At 42.8% G+C, this 22778-nt stretch overlaps 1 protein-coding gene across 5 annotated transcripts in view; it reads left to right on the top strand.

Annotated features, from left to right (window-relative positions):
- magi2a (membrane associated guanylate kinase, WW and PDZ domain containing 2a) overlaps nt 1-22778 on the top strand; it is a 236932-nt gene that overhangs the window by 58895 nt on the left and 155259 nt on the right. For all 5 annotated transcript variants that reach the window (XM_067582371.1, XM_067582373.1, XM_067582374.1 and 2 more), the window contains exon 2: nt 15482-15598. In XM_067582371.1, the coding sequence (XP_067438472.1) occupies nt 15482-15598 (117 nt within the window). The remainder of the gene's footprint in view (nt 1-15481; nt 15599-22778) is intronic.

Here is a 22778-nt window from a genome sequence, read left to right as displayed (position 1 = left end):
GATCTGACCTGACAAGGGTCCCTCTTGGAGTTTGATTACCTCAGATGATCTACACACAGTGCGGCTTCTAGTCTGCGCTGCACTCCAAATGTTCTTATCCAGAGGCTGGAAAGCTTGTGTTGGCCGTTTGTGTGTGTGTGTGTGTGTGTTTGTGAGTGGTTTTGGAGTCACGGTTGGGTACGTTTTTGGTACAGCAGAAAAAAGAAGGGTAAAAAATAGCATGTTGGTTTTTTTTGGAAAACCTAAACATCCAAAAACGGCTCATTAGCTGTAACTATTACTGAAACAGTTAGTTGTGCTGCAGTGAAAAAGGAAAACATTTCTCTTTCTTGCAAGGAGTCAGGACACATGTTGACAGCTGTTTTATGATGTTTTGTGGTATAACTGTATATAAAGTAGTTTAAACTAGCTCCACCTCCAGCTGCTACAACAGTAACATGCTGCTCTAACGCTGATGCTTCATTCTTATTCATCTAAAGTCATATATAATAATATGTAAGTAATGATATAAGATAATATATCAGTCAGAGGGACCAAACCACTACTTTTACTGCAATACTTTTTAACTATATTTTTCTCTTTCAGAAGTGGTTCTTACGACATGCTGTCTGACCGCGTCAGAAATCAAATCTGTATATAGTTGTTTGGAATGTCTTTGCTCAAAGATGGTGTGAAAAGCCGACCATCACAGGGAGGGGAGGGGGACAGTCGTCACAGAGAGGGGAGGGGAAACGTGGTATTGTTTCACTACAGAGATAACGGAGCATATTTTAATAATAGTGATGCACTCAGTCAGTGTTATGAGTCTCTCGTTTGTCATTCTGACGACAGCGACACTACAGGGTAACCAGGGTAACCATGCTACCTTGGGTAAGCCGGCTAGCATACATCCATGAACATGCGACAGCTAAGTGTATCGCTGTCAAAACCAGGTAGTGCTAGAATTATTGTTCCGCACGTCAGAGTAAGTGGATTATAAACTATTTTGACAGTAATTGTTCGGGTCACGGATCATACCAAACCGAGGAAAGTCACGCACCGAACCAAACATCCTTTACTTAATGGTTCGGGACGGACACACATACTGTTACACCCCTAGTTTTCTTGCAATGTATTGGTTTATCCATGAAGGGCATTCTGCTGGGGGATGTTAACTCAGAAACAGTTCTCTGCTTTGCTCAGTAAGCTGTCATCTGGAGTCGGGCTGCCAAATGCAATTGGGCGAAAAGGCCTTTGAAGTGTGCCGTGATTGGCTGTGTGTGGCGGCTATTTTGACAGCGCAGGTTGTGACGGGGAGGTTGAAGCAACAGTAACTCTGTAGGTCACACTGTGCTGGCTTTCCTTAAGTCTCTGATGTAAAAGTGTGTGTGTGTGTGTGTGTGCGATTGTGCGTGAGTCAGTGAGAAAGAACTAGTAAATCACTTTAAACCTGAGTGTGTGTGCGAGTGTGTGAAGAGAGAAAGGCTTGATGGATTACTTTCAGCTCCTGTGAATGCAGCGTGCATGTGTGTGTGTATGTGGTTGTTTGTGTGTGACATCACACAGCCGACATCTCCCTGTGCATCTCAGTACAGCCCTCCTGCAGTTTAAAATTAAATTTCAAGCAAATATTTCAGTGACATCTCTCCTCTGAGCCTCACATTGTCACAGTTCATTAAAACGTAATTGAAAAGGAATATTCAACAGCTTACTTTGCACATACACCACTTTACCCCATTACATTTGCTACAGAAACATTTACATAGAATATCATCTCAGCTCTGTTTGCACTCAGAAAGCTACATGAGCCGCTTACACGGCTGCCTTATCATTTCCCATAATTCATCTGTGCCAGCACAAATAAACATAGCAGGGAATGTGGGATATGCAAAGCGTGATTCAGCAGCAACATTTTTAATCTTTCTTCCATCAGCTTCTATTACTAGCGCTGCCAAGCTCAGCGGACCGCAGCGCTCCTGGGCTCTGATTGGGTTAGTTCAATTAAATTGGGCCCCAGCAAGGTGTAATGAGAACTGTGCTGTATCAGTGACAATATGTAGAAGTAAGCTCAGTGGCAGCCATTATGGTTTGGCTATTAACTGGCGAGCCATTAATATCAATAAACCCTGTTTTCATGCAACTGTGTCAGAATCGCCCTGATTCGTCCATCACTCAGTTCAACCAGACACCTCATATCGTTGGTCAGGCTTCAGTGAGATGGTAATGTACTACAGCATAAACAAGGCCGTGTGTTCTGTTCCTGTCGAGAAACAAGGTCTGCAAGGATTTAAAGTCCCCCTTCCCCCTCCCCCCCACTCAAAAATCTGTTTACTTATTGTTCCTACAGTTGGATTGGTTTCACTGTGCCGAATGATGTATGTGCAGAGTTTGACAACGCAAGGCTGTTTTCACATTCATCTGCTGAAGGGAAAACTTTGCTCACCTTAAATCTGGACTTCTTTTTAGCGATGTCACCATGTCCCCAAATCTCAAAATTAATTTGGTACAGCAGTGTTATTTTTTTTGATAGGAAAGGTTGCCAAAACCACAAAAATAAGACCCAAAACGTAATAAACCAGAATCATCCTTTAGTAATATCTTTACAAGCAAAAGATGGTTTCAGTGAGATAGAAACACCACTCTGAATAGTTTTTTATGCTATTTAACTATTCCTTCAATTATTTGTAGACCATCATTACAAGCTTTGACTCTTATTTTTATTTAAAAAATGAAATTTAAATCACAATAGCCATTAGATGTTTTGTTCTGCCCTGCTAAATGGAGCTGTGTAAAGGCTAAGGAGTCCTAAATGGCTCTATCATGGGATAACACTAATTACAGGATGTGGGCCCTGCCTTTAAATGAAAGCCAAATTAAGAAACAAAATATTGATTTCCTTCCCTGGTCCCTTCCCTAGAAGCTCTTAGATTCGCTCACAGAGGCAGAAACATCCATAGCCAGTCATGTTGTCCTGCCCTTGTCTAGTTTATTTTCATGTCCCGTTTGTCTGTTTTATTCTCCAATCATCATGCATCAAGGCTTCAGAGGTTCAGTGAAGGGATCCACATTTTCTTACAGCTACTGTAAACTTGGTGTTATAGTTGAAGAGGTTTCTTATTTTGTTTAAAGGTGCACTATGTAAGGATAGTAGTAAGAAGTAATGCTGCCCAGAGCAACAGGCAGCAATGGCGGAGCCAGACTGAAAGCTGCTGTAGTTTTCGCTGTAGGACTGTAGGATATTTTTTCATTCATTGAGAAAGTCACCATTTAGACTCACAATATGTGGTCAGTTTATCCAAATAACACCTGTTCGGAAAGTTGTGCCAAGTTGCCACTGCTGCAGCTGCTGGCTGGCGTGATCAGCTGATCTGATGAACTGATCTGTGCAGCTCTTTGGTCATTTACAGCTGGCTCTAATGTCTCCGTAGCATTTTGATATCTTGATGCCATAGAACAGATTCACTGTAAATAGTAAGCTGTCTGGTAATATGTTTCCCCCTATTTGTTTGGATCATGTGGCCAATTCTTACACATTGCACCTTTAATTCTTGAAATCTTCCATCTCTGTATGTTGTCTTTGCCCTCAGGAAATTGACAGATATAGAAATACCCAGATATAGAAGACGGAAGTACATTATGTTAATCGTAACATTGTGTGAGATTTGCTCCGCTGGGTCTCTGAGTGCTGTCTTTACTGTGACAGAAGTAATATTGTTGTCAAGGCAACCAAATTGCTAAGCACTGAGTTTGTCCGCTTGGCCTTTTTACCACTCTGTCCATATGCCTGAAAGGCTCTGTCTGTCTTCAAACTGTGAAACCGTCGCAGTGGTGCGATACAGCCAAATGACATGTTCTTGAGGAGACACTGACAGGAGATGGCGGGAGATGGATCCTTGTCATGTTAAGTGAGGGGAGTTTTCCTCTTGAGTGAGCTTACTGGCACAGTGACATTAGCATGTTCAGTTTGGATGCACTACTCCACCAGTCGACAAAGGTGAGGCTATTTCACACTCTCTTGGACTTCAAAGCTGCCGTGTGGGAGCAGCCTCAATGTGCTCGCTCTGTTTGCGGTGTCTCCCTGTTGTTGATTCCTCACCGGACGGGCATACCCATGGCAGTCTGCATCTCCCCTTTTGAAATCTTAATCAATGTTCTCATTCCTCCTTAACCCTCAAAATGCCCTCTTCTTTAGCGTCTTACCCTCTGCTCTTCTCAGCGTGGTCACACCAGAAATTGTTTGCATGTCGTCACAAAATAATGGTTCTGGAGGCTTGGTGTAATGACTATTTGCAGGTGATGCTGTAGCTACAGTACAGTCACTTGTAGCTAGTTTTGTTTGTGGCAAAATGGATATGAAGAGGAAAGCTCTATTGCAATTGCTTATCATTTGGCAAAGCGGGTTTGTATAAAACAGGATGGTACAACACAAGTAATATGATAGTTTCCTTCATTTTTTACTCCCAATGTTCTCTAAGACTCGTTCCGAAAAATTCACAAAACTGCATGAATTTACTTTGCCTCTACAAGTTAAGTTTTGAATTTTTTTTTCTGTGATAAATGTTGCTGTGACTGATCCATTAAACCCTGGTCACACCAGAAAGTAGCACAGCAAAGTTCATCCATGCATCCTTGAGAATTGTGTGTTATCAATTCATAGATGTTTAGTGATGTAGTGACTACTCACAGTTGGTTGATTGCTTGTTCGGTTGGTTGGTTGGTTGGCTGGCTGACTGGCTGACTGGCTGGCTGGGTGGCTGGATGGTTGGTTGGTTGGGTGGTTGGTTGGGTTGGTTGGTTGGTTGGTTGGCTGGCTGACTGGCTGGCTGGCTGGGTGGCTGGATGGTTGGTTGGTTGGGTGGTTGGTTGGGTTGGTTGGTTGGTTGGTTGGCTGGCTGACTGGCTGGGTGGCTGGATGGTTGGTTGGTTGGTTGATTGGTTGGTTGGTTGGTTGGCTGGCTGGCTGGCGGACTGGCTGGGTGGCTGGATGGTTGGTTGGGTGGTTGGTTGGGTTGGTTGGTTGGTTGGCTGACTGGCTGACTGGCTGGGTGGCTGGATGGTTGGTTGGTTGGTTGGTTGGTTGGTTGGTTGGCTGGCTGGCTGACTGGCTGGGTGGCTGGATGGTTGGTTGGTTGGTTGGTTGGCTGGCTGGCTGGCTGACTGGCTGGGTGGCTGGATGGTTGGTTGGTTGGTTGGTTGGTTGGTTGGCTGGCTGGCTGACTGGCTGGCTGGGTGGCTGGATGGTTGGTTGGTTGGGTGGTTGGTTGGGTTGGTTGGTTGGTTGGTTGGCTGGCTGGCTGGCTGACTGGCTGGGTGGCTGGATGGTTGGTTGGGTGGTTGGTTGGGTTGGTTGGTTGGTTGGCTGGCTAACTGGCTGGGAGGCTGAATGGTTGGTTGGTTGGGTGGGCGGGTGGTTGGTTGATTGGTTGGTGAACTACTGTGGCTAGTGAGCTAACCAGTCAGAAACATGTCAATAAATGTTGCTGTGACTGATCCATTAAGCCCTTGTCACACCAGAAAGTAGCACAGCAAAGTTCATCTGTGCATCCTTGAGAATTATGTGTTATCAATTCATAGAAGTTTAGTAATTTAGTGGCTACTCGTAATTCGTTGGTTGATTGGTTGGTTTGGTTGGTTCGTTGGTTGGTTCATGAACTACTGTAGCTAGTTAGCTAACCAGTCAGAAAAATGTCTGTCAGTCATAAAAAGCCAATTATCTTGCTAATTCACAAAACTAAACTACACAAATTTACTTTGTCTCTACAAGGAAAGTTTTCAAATTTTGCTGTATAAATGTTGCTGCGACTGATCCCTTAAGGCATTGTCAACTCAAGAAGCATCAACTCTTATCTTGTAACTGTCTACAAACCATGACTCTCTCAGAGCAGTTTACACACCAGCTGAGGAGGGTTAAATAAAAGTTGATGAAACAACACAGCTAATAAGCTACGATAGCTTCCTGTCTGCTGGGTTCTAGCTCTGCATTGAGGTCAGTGCTGTCAAGATGGTTTGTTATTGCTCAGTTGCGCAATTGAACTCGATGCAAAAGGTTCACACAGATTTACTTTGCTCCTGTGAAATGAATTGATTTCACTGCAGTTTTAATCGTGTGTGACAGGGCCTTTACTCTCCCAGTCTGTGCCTTGCGCTGAGATGAGCAGCCTTTAGTGTCAGACATGTATTGTATGTGACTGCAGGACTTTTACAGACCTGTTTGTGTTATCAGTCCATCTGAACTCATTCCCACTGGCTGTATCAGGCAAACAAATTCCTTCCAGTAGCTCACCGAATCTGCTGACACTACAAATGTGCAAATAAATGACCCCATTTGAGGATTATTATGTTTCTTCTACAAATATAGAAACAAGGAGAAAGGGGAGAAGAAAGGTGTGATGAGAAATAGCCTGAAAGAGGAGAATGTGAAAAACAGCGGAATGAATTGACAAAGAGAATAGCAGAGAGGACTGAAAGGAAGGAGAGACAAGTTTGGTGAGTCATTACACAGCCGTGTTCAAACAGTGACTGCTTTTGAAGTTTAATTCTATTTGATGCATTATTGGCTGGCCACACGGCAGTAATTTTTAGTGCTGCTGGAATAGTTGAGAAAGTTAAAAGCTTGAGTGGGTGGCATGATGCAGCTCTAAGTGGTAAGGAGCAGATCCAGGAGTTGAGACAATAACTTAATGGCATTAGCGGCAGAGAGGATTCAGACTTCCCAGGCGAGCTGGAAGGTACTGGAAACTCAACAAGTGTTAATTGTGTTGGTCAACTCGCATTTTATCATCTTCGTTTCTTGGTTTGGACGTTGACTTTCAAACAATTGCAACAGTGTTTCGTCACAGACAAAAAAGGGTCCAAATATGCAACACCAGTCTCCCCGAGGCATTACCTTTGATGTGTGATTGACAGGTAATTAGGCGGATTCGCTAGTTAAAAGTTGAGAGAAGCAAACTTGCCAATTTATGTTTAGTTTTTAACAATGCATGAAAACTCTGTATTTGTCAGAATCTTTCACCATAAATCTTTGAAGAAACTTCATATGCTTTGCACTGTGCATCACATAGGTACAGACAGGTTTGGAAAAATATACTCTTACTTGATAAAGTTGCCTGAAAGTTTCCTTAGACCTGTGGCTATTTGGTCTGCTGCCCGGGCTTCTGTGGACTCTTACAGTGTTTATGAATTATTAAAAAATAGAAACAAGAGCTGGGAGTCCCAAGCAGAGTTTAAATGTGCAAAGGTTAGGTTTGAGGTGTAGCTGCAGACATTGAGGGGGAGCAACACGGACTTTGGGGTGAGGTTGGACTGCGCAAAGGGCAGCCTTTATGCATCAAGTGTACAACAGGAGGGAAAACAAGAAAATGGTTGTTGAGGAGATTCAGAGGCAAGACGAAGCAACTAGATGTGCAGCCAAAGCAGATTCAGTGGGTGATTTGATCAATTGTAGAAACTCATCTGGAGTGAGGAGTACAAGGGCAGGCAGCATTGATGTTGGGTGCAACCTCTAGTGTACCTCCATCCTCTCAAAATCTTGCCCCATGTGCTCTTTGTGTTGAGGCATAGCTTCTCTTCAAGGTGTAAAACAAGCCTCACTCAAGAACAATATACATGGAGACATAGCTAAGTCCTTAGCAGCAGCAAACGGCTTTTAGGCAAGTCAAGTCCATGTGGGCAGCAAATTTAGCTCAGCCTAAGCAGAGACAAGGTGAATATGTGGCCTGTTTAATCAGCCTAATATTCTGACTTCACAGGTTTAGAAACTCACATGTAGTTTAATGTAGCGATAGAGTGTGGTGTTACCTGTTTGGCCCTTCAGTTTATTTATGATAGCACAGCCTGACATTCGATATGGAGGCCAATGACTGGTCAAGACATCGTTTAGTATCTGGCTCCTGTAGGAATCCTAGCTTAACCTTTGGCACATGAGTATGATAAATAGCCTCCTGTGCGGATTGATGTTTCTTTCTTCAGATATCCACCCTTGAAAACCCAAAACTACACAGAACTTGTATTTACTAAAAGCTTTCCTATGGACCATTGAAAGTAAGATCACCCAAAATAGCTTCAAATTGCTTTCTACATGCATTTAGTCACACTAACAATGAAAAATTTAAAAGCAAAAGTAAATGCAACAATTCTCCATTACTTAAAGTGGCTATATAAATGGAAATAACAATAACAATCACAGATCTATCCAGGAGGGGCGTATAAAATCAAAATGGTGAGTAGTAACAGCAGTAATGTTCACTTTTGTGTGCAAATGTCTTTTTAATGAGAGAAATCCATCAAAATCATGACACAATGTGGATTTAAGGCGCTGCACCCACACCTACCTGGTATTAAAATTCGATCTGCATCTGAATATCTAACCAGAGTACAGATTAACATTGAAGTGCATGAAGTGAAAGTATAATCACACACAGAGTACATCAACATTGTCTTTCCCTTCTCATGCAGACTCCCACTATGGATATCAGTCATTAATTCTACATGTAGACCATCAGTGCTCGCCCAATTCTGTGCCTGCATGCAAATCACAGCTGGTGCTCACCCAATAGCCCAGATGCATGCAAATGAGTTTGCTCAGTGAAGGTAGCATCTTGTGTAATCACGTGCTTTATGCAAAATCAGGTTGAAATGAAGTTCAGCCAACTTTTTGATTGAGCAGAGTTATTCTAGCGAAAGACCGAATGCATGACGTGCAAAAACCTTCATTAAGCTTGAAGACAAAGACTGTGCCTTTTATAGTCCTATCAATCCGTATATTCGCCTGTTTATACAGTAGTTGGAACAAAAACTAGATCATCAAAAAAGCGTGATCACACTTTGATAGGTAGAAATGGAGCCATATGTGTTTGAATGTGAGGCAGGTTCAGTAATGTGTGAACCGCTCTCCCATGCTGTTCCCCATCAATCCGATGCTTAGCGCTGCTACTGGAAGGCACGGCAGCACGTGAAAGACATATCCCATTTCCTGCTACGGCGGCACTATCAGTGTCCCATTCCCGGGTTAAAATGGACCAGGCCTCCCCCGCCAGGAGACAGATGCTGCACATCAGAAACGTGCACACATACTAACACATAAAGAGGCAGCTGGTGGGCTGAGTGAATTTCCATGGCAATGGGTGAGCTAGGGCTGGTCAGCATAAAGCAACAGAAGGAAGGTATGCAACGCAAATCACCTGTGGGACTTGGAGAGCTGGAGAGACTGTGTAGGTATGTGTTTCAGCTCCGTTGCCTGAAATTGCAGGAATTGGGAAGTGCGGTGTCTTTAAATGCAAAAACATGTACCCAGAAACAGGTAGTGGAGGGAGTTTGTGGTCAGGTGCACAGGGTATACATGTACTGATGACTGGCGTCTTTCCTACACCTTAAAAAAACCAGAGCTTTTCCATGTTTCCATCTTGTATCGCTTATATTACAGCAAGCCCTTTTACAAACCATGCTGCAGTGTTTTTTCGACATTATAATGTGTTTCTCAGGCGTCCTTTGGCTTGCAGTCTTTTCTCTATGTTATATAAATCAATTAACAGGCTCTTGAAATTTGCTCAAGTTGTGTTCTGCACAGTGAACACAACTCACTCAAGTTTAATGACTGGTATTTTAGTCTGCTCTCCAAAAAGAATGAATGGAAATCAGTAGCTATTTGAAGTGGTTATAAAATACATCCAAATTTCCAAAGTGTTCAGCAAAAAAAACAAAACAAAACATCAACAGTACACATAATTTGAAGTTGAGTGGTTAAAAGTTGCAAAAACAGACAACGTTGATGCGTCATTTGTTGAAACTTTCATACATTTTTAACTACTTAATGAAAAACCTCATTTCAACTAGACTAACTTGTTCTTTCGTAAACCCAGCTGTTTGCCAACAGTTTCCTGTGATGATCAGCGAAAGAAAAATGTCAATTTATGCCGCTCTCATAAACCAATTTGTGGTGCAGGAACAAAAAAAAGAAAAGTCCCAACAGCATTTAATTCCAGTCTTTTTGTGTGCATGTGCATGTAAATCCATCTGAAAGCCAGTTGGTTTTATGAATTCCGGCACTTTCACCACAGAGCTGGCATCATACATGTTCATTGAAGACTAATCAACAGAGCGCAGTGTGTGTCTGGTGAATCTGGCAAGGTTTTAAGCCCATCCTGATCTTTTAATTAGTCTGATTATCCAAACAGCTGTGTGCTGGCTCTCCGTCTGACTTTAACGCACACACACACAAACACACACACAGCGTGATAACGCTACATATGTGGCTGCCGACGGGCGCCCTCAGAGCGGGGTGTGATAAATATTGTCAGCGAGACTCTGATGACGGCGCTCCAAGCTCTGACTGACTGTCAGAGCCGCACTCGCCATGCTGGGTTTTTCTTGATAAAGTAAAAAAGCTTCAGCAGGAGACTTTGAAGACTCGGCTGTTGCAACACTACTGAAGTCTTTGTTCAATACTTTGTGTGTGTTTGTGTTCCATATTTGCGTTTGTGGCCTGCATTTATGCCCATCATGATGACCTTGTGGGCTTATTTTGAATCACTGAACTCCTTTTGAGCTTTTCTTTGCATGAGAGTTCAGTCAAGTCTTAAATGTTAGTTGACTTTTTATACGCTATCAATGCAGTAAATCGTTAGATGTTGCAATATAATGCACTTATTTTCTTTTATAAACTTGGTTTTTGATCAGAAAATAAGTATTAAAAGGAGGCGATCACTCACAGGATCAACGAGCCCCGGTTGTCTGATGGATACTGAGTTATAACTGACCAGCGCGTTCAGGTGCGCGCAGTTGTTTTGTAGCAGCCCGATGTAATTTGTTTTACAAGGTAAACACACGGCCTTGCGTAACGGCGATGCACTTTGGCGCAGCACTTCTCAAAGCCAAGGCTGCAGATTTAGCAACAAATCTGTCCTGCTGGCTTCAGACGGCTGCAGCCCGGGAACATAATGGACTGAAGGAGAAGGTTTCATTACAGTATAAAGCAGCTGTGACAACAGATACTGTAAGAATCAATAATATTAATTTATAGATGCATGCAGAGTGAGTCACAGATTTGCGCTGTCGCCACATTAAAAATGTATTTTGTGATTCATTTTGAAACACATTACTGGTTGGAGAGTGTTGAATGACAAGGTTTATTTATATTATAAGCATTATTAGTTAATTAATATTATTATTAAAGTTCATTTCCTGCAAGTATCTAGATTGCTATTTTTAGCTCATCAAAGTGGAAGCAGAGGAATTTAAAATAATTGCTGATCATTTGAAGTTGTCATTATTTTGTCGCTAAATCCAGGATGAATATTAAATACTTATATTAACATATGAGATTTTTCTTCTTAATATCGGTTGTTAAAAGCTAAAGAAGTGGAATAACAAATAAATTCTGGTCATCGTTTTGAACAATAGTCTCTTTAAGGTTGAGCGTGGCTTCACTTGACTTCTCATCTCGCACTGATAGCCAGCTCTTCTCAGTGAACTGGACTAGTTTGTGCCAGGTTAGGGTTCTAGCACCTCTATCCCCCAGAGGAACCAGCTGCTCTCTTGTTTTTTGACTCCGTACAGGCTGTTCTTTCTCTCTCTCTGCCTCCCTGTGGATTTTACATGACACCTGCTGAGCTTAAATGGTGTATTCTCTTCTTCGGTTTTCATTCACCCATCTGTTTAGGAAACAGTTATCATGCCTGCTTGTGGCTTTAAACATGCTAGAAATGTTGCCTGATTGCAAGAATGAGTTGTTTCATAACACTAAAATGCTTTTTATGTCTCGCATGCGCCGTTCCTGTTACCTTTCTTCAAGGTCTATCAGAACTGAATAATAGTAATGAACGTTTTGCATTATGCATTTTTCGAGATTGATCGTCTTATGCACCAGCGAGTAGATTTCCCCTATGTATTGTCAATCCGTCGCCCTTAACATTTCCCCCCTTTTCTTCTCCGTCTCCATCGTCTCCTGATTCATCTGGGAACAATAACTAAACAAAGGGCGCTCTGACGCTAGCGAAGCTATCAAGATTGAGGTTAGCGAGATCTATTCAGAAAACAACCCGTGAAGTACAAGATGGCAAGGTGAAAGATTTTTGCAGGGAAGAAAAGAAAAACCAATGATACTCATTGATCAAACACAATAGTCTATTTTGCTCTCAGGTTCTCAGTCAATAGTAGCAGAATCATTGTCTCTAAAAACCTGTGGCAGCTCGAGAGAAGCTTAACATTTAAACACATTAGAAGAGTGGCATTTCATGTCCTTGATAATCTTATTTAAATCATATTATACTTCTCCTCTTGTAACTGATTTAGCACCATATTTTAAACAGTAGGAAAAATTTCAGTCGGTTTACATGTTGGGAATGTGTATGGGATGGTGCGGCTCACATTTTTTGGGGGGGGCATGGCTTAAAAAGTTTAGATTGGAGATATTTATCTTGCAAAAATGCCAAACATTTGTTATCTATCTTTGTAAATTGGATTTTTGACTGCTGGTTGGACAAAACAAGCTATTTCAAGACTGGGCAAGGGCTCTGGGAAACTGTGATGGGCGTTTTTCACTATTTTATGACATTTTATAGACTAAACTAATCAATTTATTGAAAAACAAATCAACAGATAATTGAAATTATCATCACTTGCAGCCATATATCTGAAACACAAACACTCAAAGAACATGTCTTATTTATTACTCAGACGTCAAAAGCATAGTCTTTCAGATTTTCTTGTTTTTTATTGCTTTAAAAGCCGAGATAACGGCCAACAAATAAGATATTGTTCACTCCCGTTTCGATATAGCAGCCATTAAAAGTCGAGCTGTGTGTTTGTTTGACTTTCAAATGTGTATACAAGCTTAAGGAGGACAGGAAGAGATAAACGGAATGACTGCATGACCAGAACAGGCCACATTTGCACCACAGAAGAGTCACCAGGCTCGAGGGGGGAAAACCGCCGACGTCCGTGTCCAAACGCAGAATAAACAAACAGCGACTTAATTAGTAGGAATGTTGTTCTGCAGGAGTGAGATTTGGTTGAAACATAATGTTTAGTTCCAACCACGTGGTTGTCAAAGGTCAGAGCCAGGCCATGTGGATGCCGTAAACCAAAAAAAGGGGGGAGGTGTCTACTGTGGGCGAGGGATGGCTTTTTAATCTTAAAAAAAAAAAAAGGAGGCATATGAAGCAGATGCAGTGCCTCGTGTCGCACGTCGGGGGCGCTGTAGGACCTGAGAATCTGGAGGGATCTAGGGATCTCGGTGCGTTAGGTCCCCACAGTCAGAGCTGCTTGAACGGTCGCTCTCCTCACACACACACACACACTCTCTCTCTCTCTTTCTTGCACACACACTTCTTCTCTTCCCCTCCTCTTTCCCCACACACACACTCCTTCTCTCTCTCTCTTTCCTTCTCTCTTTTTGCCTCGGTGTCTCTCGGTCACTCACTCCGCCGCTCTCTCCCGTTTCATCTCTCCACCGTGAAGTGCACACACACACATACACAGAGAGAGAGAGATAGATAGAGAGAGAGAGAGAGAGAGAGAGAGAGAGGTGATTCGGCTCCCAGTGACTAGACTGGGGGCAAACACAGACAGAGTTGGGGGGACCTGAGGGACAGGACAGCACAGGGTTTTGATTGCAGCGGGAAAAGATCCGGCGCAAGATTTTTTTCCTACAAAACGGAGATTATTTGCATCACAAAACCTGTGGAAAGAGGACACTGACACTACCGGCTGCACCGCCGCTGTCCGCGCAAGAGGTGCCATTTAGTGCTGTTTATGTGTATGAGTGTTTGTGTTTGTGTGTGTGTGCGTGATTCTGAGTCTGCTCACCTTTTCACTATGCAGATTCATTGCTTTACCTTCTTTTCTCATGCAAATGTAAAAAAAAAAAAAAAAAAAATGTGTCTGGTCGTGGCTGCTAAGCGTCTTTTTTGACGGAGCCGGTGTCTGTAAATTCAGGTTTGCATGATCATAACGCAACGCTCCATTAATTAGTTCAGCTCTGCTAGATTAGTGCATGTTAGTGTGAGTGTGCGCGCATTTGTGTATGTGCGCACGTATCCAGAACTGTCTAGCGCACACACACACACACACACACACGGCATGATGAACCAGAATGTGCTAAATAATAGATCTTCACCCCCCCCCGTCCAATATGACAGAAAACTTCCAAACTAGGTTATCCTTGAATTAATGTATGAAATGATATCTCCAGCAGTTTCATCCACCTTCTGTGTCTGAGCGCTTTTCTAGTCAGTTTGCATGTGTGGATGCATCTGTGCGGTGCATGTGTGCTCTCCTCAACATATCATGCTTGGATGTCATTGCCTCAGGATCACAGGGGGGGGAAGAAGAGCAAGGATGTGTATGTGGGGAGGGTGAGGGGGGTGGAGGGGAGGCTAAATGCTATTTGGCACCGTGCCAAGTTGCTGCTTTAAAGAGGATGTTGAAGGTTAGACTGATGTCTTCTCAGACCCGCTCCGTCTGTCTCCTTGCTTCTTTACTTCTATGCACAGGAGTAACAAGAATGACAAGTGTGTTTATTAAAACGGCACCGTGAGGAGTCCCTTAAGTAACGTCAGTGGAGCATCCCCCCACCCACCCCCACACCCACCCACTTCCACCACCCTTCAATCTCCACTTTCCTCTCAGCTGTCCTGTCCTGCCTCCATTTGAAATGTGATTATATGAGTGTGTGGCAGAGTAGATGGATGATGGAGTATTTGTTGGGAAAGGAGGGAGGGGAGGGGAGGGGGTTGGTGCTTGTTTTAGCTTTCTGCTCCCCCCCCCCTCCACCCCCATGGGATTTGCCCTTTTCTTCCATCTCTCTTATCCCCTACCTCCATGTATGTCTGTCGCTCCTTCCATCACTTTTTTTTTTTTTTCCTCTCTCTCTTCTGTCCTGCTGAGCCAGCGAGATTTACTGGTTCAGAGTGGGAGTCCATTCACAGAACTGGGAGAAAGAGAGAGAGAGAGAGATCAGGTGAGAGAGTGAGGGAAAGGAGAATGGCAGCGGAAAAAACAACCTCCCCCGGGGGGCGGCGGGGGGGGGGGCGAGTCCGCGGGTGATTTATGTGTAGGCATTCCTCCACACGTGTTTGGCCACCGCTCCAATTAACACCTCCACCAATCTATGGCTGCTACTTGACAAGATGCAAGAATCCGAGCGAGGGGGGGGGGGCAAGAGTGTATTCATTAGCGTGCGCGCCGTGTTTGTTTGCGGGATTTTAGCAAATTCAAATTGTTTACTGTGGCTTTTCAGAGAGATTTCTGGGTCATTTGTCGCCGCAGTATTTTTTTTAAGCTTCCTCTGCTCGCTCTGGAAGTTTAGAGGACTGCAGAATTTATTGCGCACAGAAAAACAGCTTCTTCTCTGGATAATTTACAAAACACATCCAGCTGACCCCGTTTTTCCTCGATCTATTTCTTTAGTTCTACAGGAAGACACGATTACACAGCCTTCTCATTGTCAAGACTGATTGATTTGAGGTGTGATTCTGACTTTTACTGTCCCTTTGTGTTCCTCCAGGGGGCGTGATAGACAAGGACCTGCGCCACTACCTCAACCTGCGCTTCCAGAAAGGCTCGGTGGACCACGAGCTGCAGCAGATCATCCGGGACAACCTCTACCTCCGCACCGTCCCCTGTGAGTTACCTTGTCTCTCTCCTCCCTGAGTGAAACGTGTCTAGTATCTTTTCCTTCTCACCATGGCTGAAAAGCGGGCAATAAAGCCCCAGACCTCCGAAGGCCCAAAAACTAAAGGTTCACTGTTGGTTGGTGGTAGTTTGTAATAGAAACTGAAACAATAATTGCTTCAAGGCGAGTCCTGCTTTATTAATTCATCTTAAAGCCCCTGTATTGGTGGTCCGCTTGTCAAAACTTAGCTTGAGGCCCTTTTTTTTTGTGGATTTTGTGCTTTCATGATGCATATTCCTAAAAAAAAAAAAAAATCTAATCACAACACTGGCACAAAGCAAACCTGGAGTACTGGATGGTTTCTGGACCTCCATGAAAAACCACTAACTGCTAAGCTGCTTTGCATAGTCTGCTGCGTGAACCGGCAAGTACTGGAGTGCAGCAGGATACATACACAAGCAGGTGAATCCAGACATGCTTCTTCTTGCTTCTCATCAACTCTTATCACTCAAAATACTTTTCCAAATCTCAGAGGAGGGCGTGACGAGATACTTGCTTTCCCCTCGTTGCTGTGTCCCGTTGGCTCCGGTCCTGAATCTCCAAACAGTCTGGCCACGGTGGTGATCGATCAACCGCCGGAGGGTTGATTTAGTTGGAATCAGGCTTGTCAGGGAAGTTTGACTCTTTAAAGTCAAGCATCGACTTCAGTCGTCTGTTTCTAATGAGCTGCATTAACTGCATCACAAGTGCACAGTCGAGCGACTGAGCGTTACGTAGACAACCAAAGATAAGATTTAGAGGGCTTTAGGATATTGATAGTTTTCAGTTCAGGATAGTATTTCTAACTGAATCACTGTGCTGTAAGTGTGTGTAGACTTTATCAGGCTTATTAAGCTTCTAGCGCTTATATGGGCTTAGACTTACTGATGTTTTAATCCATATTCTTCTGATTCCTGTTTGTCATTTGTTTGCCGAACATATGCTCATTTCCGTCAGTCAATAGGCTGTGATATGTAAGTCTGTCTGTGTGTGTGTGTGTGTGTGTGTGTGTATGTGTGTGTGTGTTAGCTCTGCATTAGCCTAGCCGTGCCATTAGGCCCAGCTGTCTGGTGGCTAACTCTCCCCTGAATCCTTAATGGAGGGGCATTCTTCAAGGCCAGGAGGAGGCGGATTTCACTGGAGCCACTTTCTCTCCCTCTCAGAACAGAATACAGCAGGAGACACACACACACACACACACACACATACACACACACACACACACACACACATGCACACACGCACATACACACACACACACACACAAAAAAAAGAGCTATTTGTTTGCGACAGAGGCGTAATTTTCTCTGATAAACACTCATGGAGCCGATGGCAGAGAGACATTGGAGATAGAGGGAGAGGTGAACGGTGAGGAGTGAGAACAAATTGGAGAACAAATAGAGGGAGGGAGACACAAAAGGGAATGTGTGTGTGGGGAGGAGGGAGGGGGGGGGCGGGGGGACGGGGGAGGAGGTGTGATGATGGAACACGGACTATGATAACTACGTAAGTAAATGGACTGCAGATAAACTGTTGCAGAGAGAGAGAGAGAGAGAGAGAGAAAGAAAGAGAGGTAAGGGGATGTTAACTGGTGCATTAATGAAGCTTCAACAATGGGCCTCAGTGCTGCTGAGAGGAAGAGGCTTAGTCATGATTGAGCTGGGGCTTTTTATATCTGAACAACTTGATGATGGATGGATGACAGGGTTCAATGTAGTTTTTTTTTTTTTTATTCCCCACTGGCCCATTTTGGCCAGTAGATCAAAGTTTTACTGGTTCCTTGTATGTTTCCACTGGCCCGGCAGCCTGAAAATGAAAATAACTCTTTTTCCATCATTTTGGTGATTTATTATACTTAATACATACAACAGTGATGTTCCCTTTAGATTTTGTTGTTTTCCTTTAGTTATTGATATGTAATGTTGATATATTACACAAATATGCAAAATATATAATTAGACACATATTAGATCAGTAAATGAATGGTGTATAAATGTAGGTTTCCCTATGTTTTGTGTAAAGCCAGATAGTATGGAATACACAGGGAGAGTAGAATTTATATATGGATGACCTTGATAATAAACTCAAACAAATTAACATTAACAACATCAACGTTAACAATGAAATAAATGATGAGAGATCTGTAGAAATGTACTAACAGTGAACAGTGAGAGAAAGAACATAATGGCTTTTGTTTGTGTTCAGTCTGGGTTAAACCACAGGTTAGTACTTAAGGTTTAAAGCTGTATTAACCGAAGTTACGCAAACGAGGACAGAGCAACAGTAATATCTGTACTTTAAGAGAGGTTTCTGCTTTAGATGTTGACAAAGCTGGTAGGAGCCACAGAGATGAAGGTTACACCTCAATAATGTCATTAAAAAAACACTCCTGGTGATCAGCAACAAGCATTTAGTTGGTTTTAATGTACATAACTACGTAGTGAGGATGCTAACTGGCTAGCGAGTGAGCCGACAAACTGTACAAAACATACCACAGTCGCTGTTTTCCACCCAGCAGTGTTGTTGCTTCCATGAAAGTAGAAAGCCTCTTTTTTTTTGTAGCCTCATAATTTTCTTTAGCTGACATTTCTTTGGAGTTCGGGTGTCGCACCGTATTTGGTGACCCATCAGATTCACCAGTAAGAGCCCAGCCTTCTCCAAGTGTATCTCAGCAAATCAGGACGCATTTCATTGGTCACGTGTCTTGAAAACGATGACATCTCCTAATATGTGCTCACATTGCAAACTCTGATTGGCCGTCACTGGTCCCGGGCCATCGAGCCATGGGTTATGATGGACCCTGGATGGAGGGGTGGCCTTATATGGGGTACACACTGGAAACTGTTCTTTTCTATATGTGGTTCATGTCCTTTTTAGGTTTGTTCTGTTGTCTTGTTGGTTAGTCATGGTTCCTTTCAATCCACGGCACCTCTGCGGTCTCTGTAGTTGTGGTGCCATTTTTGCTGGAACTCTCTGGAAAAAGACTTCTAGACACCAAAAGACCATCCTGTTCAACTAAAAGGTCAAATGAAAAAATGTAGCGAGTGGAACTAGTACCTGTTGCCAAAAAGATTGATGGTTTGATGAACAGGTGGAAAGATACCAATGATTAGATAAAATGATACCCAGACACAATGATAGATGGTTAGGCACACTGAAAACACAGACTAAAAACGGTCCTGTCGCAGTGACTTTCTCACCGCAGGAACGTTTCCAGGATCCTTTTTAGGAACTCATGAACTCTACCGGTGTTATGATCAGAGCCTTTAAAAAGCCTTTATTCTGGCAATACTTTCTGATGACAGAGGGGAGTTTGTTGTACGGAGTGTTTGAAACTATATTAGGCCTAGAAATCTTATAATCTCAACGTTCAAAACAAAGTCAGGTCAGCTGATGGTCAAACAAATCATTTCTGGCAGTTTGTTTCTTTCCACGTCGGCATGTCTATGCAACATCCTTTCAACCATCACAGTTGTGCAACAGTAAACTGCAAAGTTACATCTCGAACAAAAATTGTGCCTCAAACAAAGATATTGCTTTTCTCAGTCTTTCTTTATCTGCCTATTTTCTTGATATTGACAGTTTTTCAGATTCAGAGGAAATGAAAAGAGGAATCAGAAAAAGGTGGTTTCAGATTTAGTCCCTGAGTAGCCCAGTATTGGATTACTGGATAGTGATAATGGACAATCCTGCACCTCATGATTTACATCCAATTTAATCCAATCTTAACCATACTGCAGTTACCATATGCATATATCGTTGAAAGTGAAAATCTTTGAAAACATTTGCATTGAAGCGCTTTTTCAGCAACGTCCGATATTGACGTTTTTTGTCTGGAGATAAGGTGGTGAGTTCCTGTGAGTTTGCAAGAAAAGCCATTCATGGATAGATGATGTAGAGATTCAGGGAAGATGACATCAGAACAGCGTAGGAGAAAAAGAAGGAAAACACTTATTTAAAGTTGAGAAACACGGAGCTATATGGACGCCTGGTGAGATCTATGATAAGTGATAAATCAAAGGCAAGACTAAGGGGAGAGAGAGAACAGAGAATCATAAGTGACAGATCTGAAGTAGTTCATCACAGCAATTTAAACATAACCCTTGAGTGGGAAAGAAAAGACATTTTTTTTTGTGTGTGTGTGTGGGGAGGGGGGGGGGGTGGATTCTGACGGGCACACAGTAAGAGAGTTACTGCCACTCATACCAATCGTGGAGCTTGGATGGAGTCAGCGAGGGCAGCTAAGGCTGTGCCAGCTCTTAGATAAATTGCCTGGTTGAAATCCAAGGTCAGAGCGTTAATAGCCTGAGCCCATGTGAAATCAGGCCTATCGCCTGGTAATCCACATAGATTTGATGGGGGAGATAGAGAGAGGAGAGGAATAAGTGTGTGTAGACTAGTCGTGACTCCTAAGTGGGCTGCAGTGATCAAGAATGGCTGAATTATTTAGGTAAAAATGAACTGGAAAACATGGCAATTAAAACATAGCAATTTTTATAATCTGACTTTCAAATGATTTCAAACACACACTTTTTTTTTTTTTTTGCAGCCAGCATGTGTGTGTGTGTGTGTGTGTGTGTGTGTGTGCAATACTTTGATTTGAAGACTCCAGAGCCAGGCAGAAAAAAAATATCTGAAAACAGTTTTAAATATTTGAACTCATTTCTGAGCACTTGACTTAGCGTGCATGTATTTAGCGTAAACTCAGACATTTCGAGTAAATAACTCGGAGGTTGGGCACATCAATTGAAAGATTTAAAAAACAAGCGGCCTCTCATGTTTTTCACCCCCAAAACTAAATCAAATATAAATAAGTCCAGCGCCTCTGTTCCAGGAAAATAAATATCTGATAAAGATATCAAGGTCACCGGGATTAGATGACTCATCTCTCAAGTTATTAGCCACGAAGTCTTTGTTTCTTTCTTCTGTTTATCCTTGCTTGGTCGCTTTCTTCTTTTTTTCCCTTCAATTCCTTCTTTCACGCAAGCGTATTAATACATTCATATCAGTCTCAGCCTCGCCTCTTCTGTAGCTCTGTGGACACAGTAAAGCACTTACTGACGAGCACTCTGAATAATAAAGCTGATGATGAAGAGGTCAGCTGCAGGTAAGAAGAAGGTGGAGTGATGACACCGAATGCGTTTACATGCATATAAGTTACAATCTGCTTTCTATAAATCCATCCGAAGTCTGATTTAAAAAAACTGAAAATAACACAAAATGGTAAGCTGAACTTTATTTGTAAAATTCAAACATAGTCACCCTGTAGAGAAGAGCTGTGCAGAAGCAGCGTATCGTATCACTGCTACAATTAAACTGCAGCACTGAAAACAACACCAGAGGCAGTGGTGAAATCTGATCACTGATCTGCTGTATGTATCTACAGATTTACAGCAACTGGGTTACTACAGTGCATGTAAACACACTGTCCGTTCCAAAAAAAAAAACAGTGTTCTTGCTCACGTGTACACATACTGGCGGGCTATGGTGCATGTAGAAAAGCAGGGATGGCTTTTTTTACATGGTCAATATGGAGGAAATTAAACGCAGCATATGTAGTTTTATATCACAGTTGAGGGAATCAAGTTGAGGGAACCAGACTGAACTGACAAATCGAGACACTTTGCATCGCATTGATGCAAAAGCGCTCTTTGATTTGCATTCATCACCATTTATCTAATACAACTAGAGAGATTATGAACAGTTTATTGACTTTTAACCAATTTTCGTCCCTCTCACGGCATCCAGTGTATCGTTCCTAGCGCCCGTCCTTAATGGCCGCCATTAACCACGCACAATGATCCATTTGGGAATATAGGCTCCATTGACTGTAGCCGGGAACGTCCATGTCAGGAAGGCAGGAGTGGTTTGATAGCAGAGGAGGGGCCCTTAAACAGAACGTCCCACTGAACATTCGCTAATGGAGAGTTAAGGTTTATGGAGGGTGTGATTGGATGTTCTCACATCTGTCTTTAAAGTGTGAGAGCGCGTGTCTGTTTCGCCGCTTTTATTCCCTTGTAAGTCCCTAAATTTATGTACACGCGTGTGTTTGTGTGCTTTAGCCTTTACATGCATGCACAAACAACATACGCTTTAATAGCAGGAAGTAGCGGTTGAGACTGGGAGTTAATGGGGAGTTTGATGCCCACAGGGGCATTGAGTTTGTGTTAATGGTTGAGGGGAAACTGTGCACAATACTGATGGTGTTTACTAATGAGATAGAGAGAGAGAGAGACCGCAAGTCCATCTGTCTATCTGCAGTTGTTGGTTTGATCATCCTGGAGTCTCGCAGTATAGAACGAAATATGAATCTCTGTCTGTCTTCTGCTTTCTATCCTGCTGCTCTGCTGCACCGTCTTTATCTTTATTTACTCCTTTATCAGATATTCTGCCTGTTTTTCTTTCCTTTTTCTGTGAATTAATGTGAGCGATGTTACAAACAAGATATCCAACATTCATTTTTACTCACCACAAAGTGAAGCAGACCAAACTTTTACCTGTGAAAGCACCGCAACACTTAACATAATTCAGATTTTATCAGCCAGGTATCTGTTATTATGGCTGCTCTCTTTTTCTTTAATTTGTTATGTCTGCATTTCTTTTTAATAGCCAGATGTCTGATGGATGATGATAATAATCAGGATAATAAAAAGACTTAACAGCTCCCCAGTGGCCCCTCATTCATTATTTAGCATCTCGGTGAGAAACCTAATAAACGCTAGAAGTGTGAACATCACCGAGGAGCCCAGCCTCAGCGCGGAGCTCTGAGCTGGGGCCCAGCGTGCAGATGAATGAGATGCAGGCTGTTAAGATAGAGGTGGACTTGAGGTGAAGTTGTGGCGCAGATTGTTTTTTTTTTTTTTGGGGTAGTTGAATAAGAAACACCTGCCGTGTGTTTCTTCATATTCCTCTCTCTGACAACGGTCAGGGAGATCAGAAAGATACCTTTAGTCAAAACCTCCACTTTCTCTCGTCCGTCCATTTACTCTGTTCTCTTTTCCTCTCCTCATTGACTCATTGGAGGCAGGGTGGGGTTTCCATGGCAACTGTTTCCACTCCCCGTCTGCATCAAAGGCTCAACTCCTTAAACTCTCAGCCCGCTTTCTTTTTGGTCCCTTCTCTTCAGTACCCCTCTCTTTCCCGGGTGTCT

The sequence above is a fragment of the Thunnus thynnus genome, chromosome 23, assembly GCF_963924715.1.
Source record: "Thunnus thynnus chromosome 23, fThuThy2.1, whole genome shotgun sequence".
NCBI classification, from domain to species: domain Eukaryota; kingdom Metazoa; phylum Chordata; class Actinopteri; order Scombriformes; family Scombridae; genus Thunnus; species Thunnus thynnus.
Note: the sequence above shows the minus strand (reverse complement) of the source record. Positions and strands in the feature narration are given on the sequence as shown.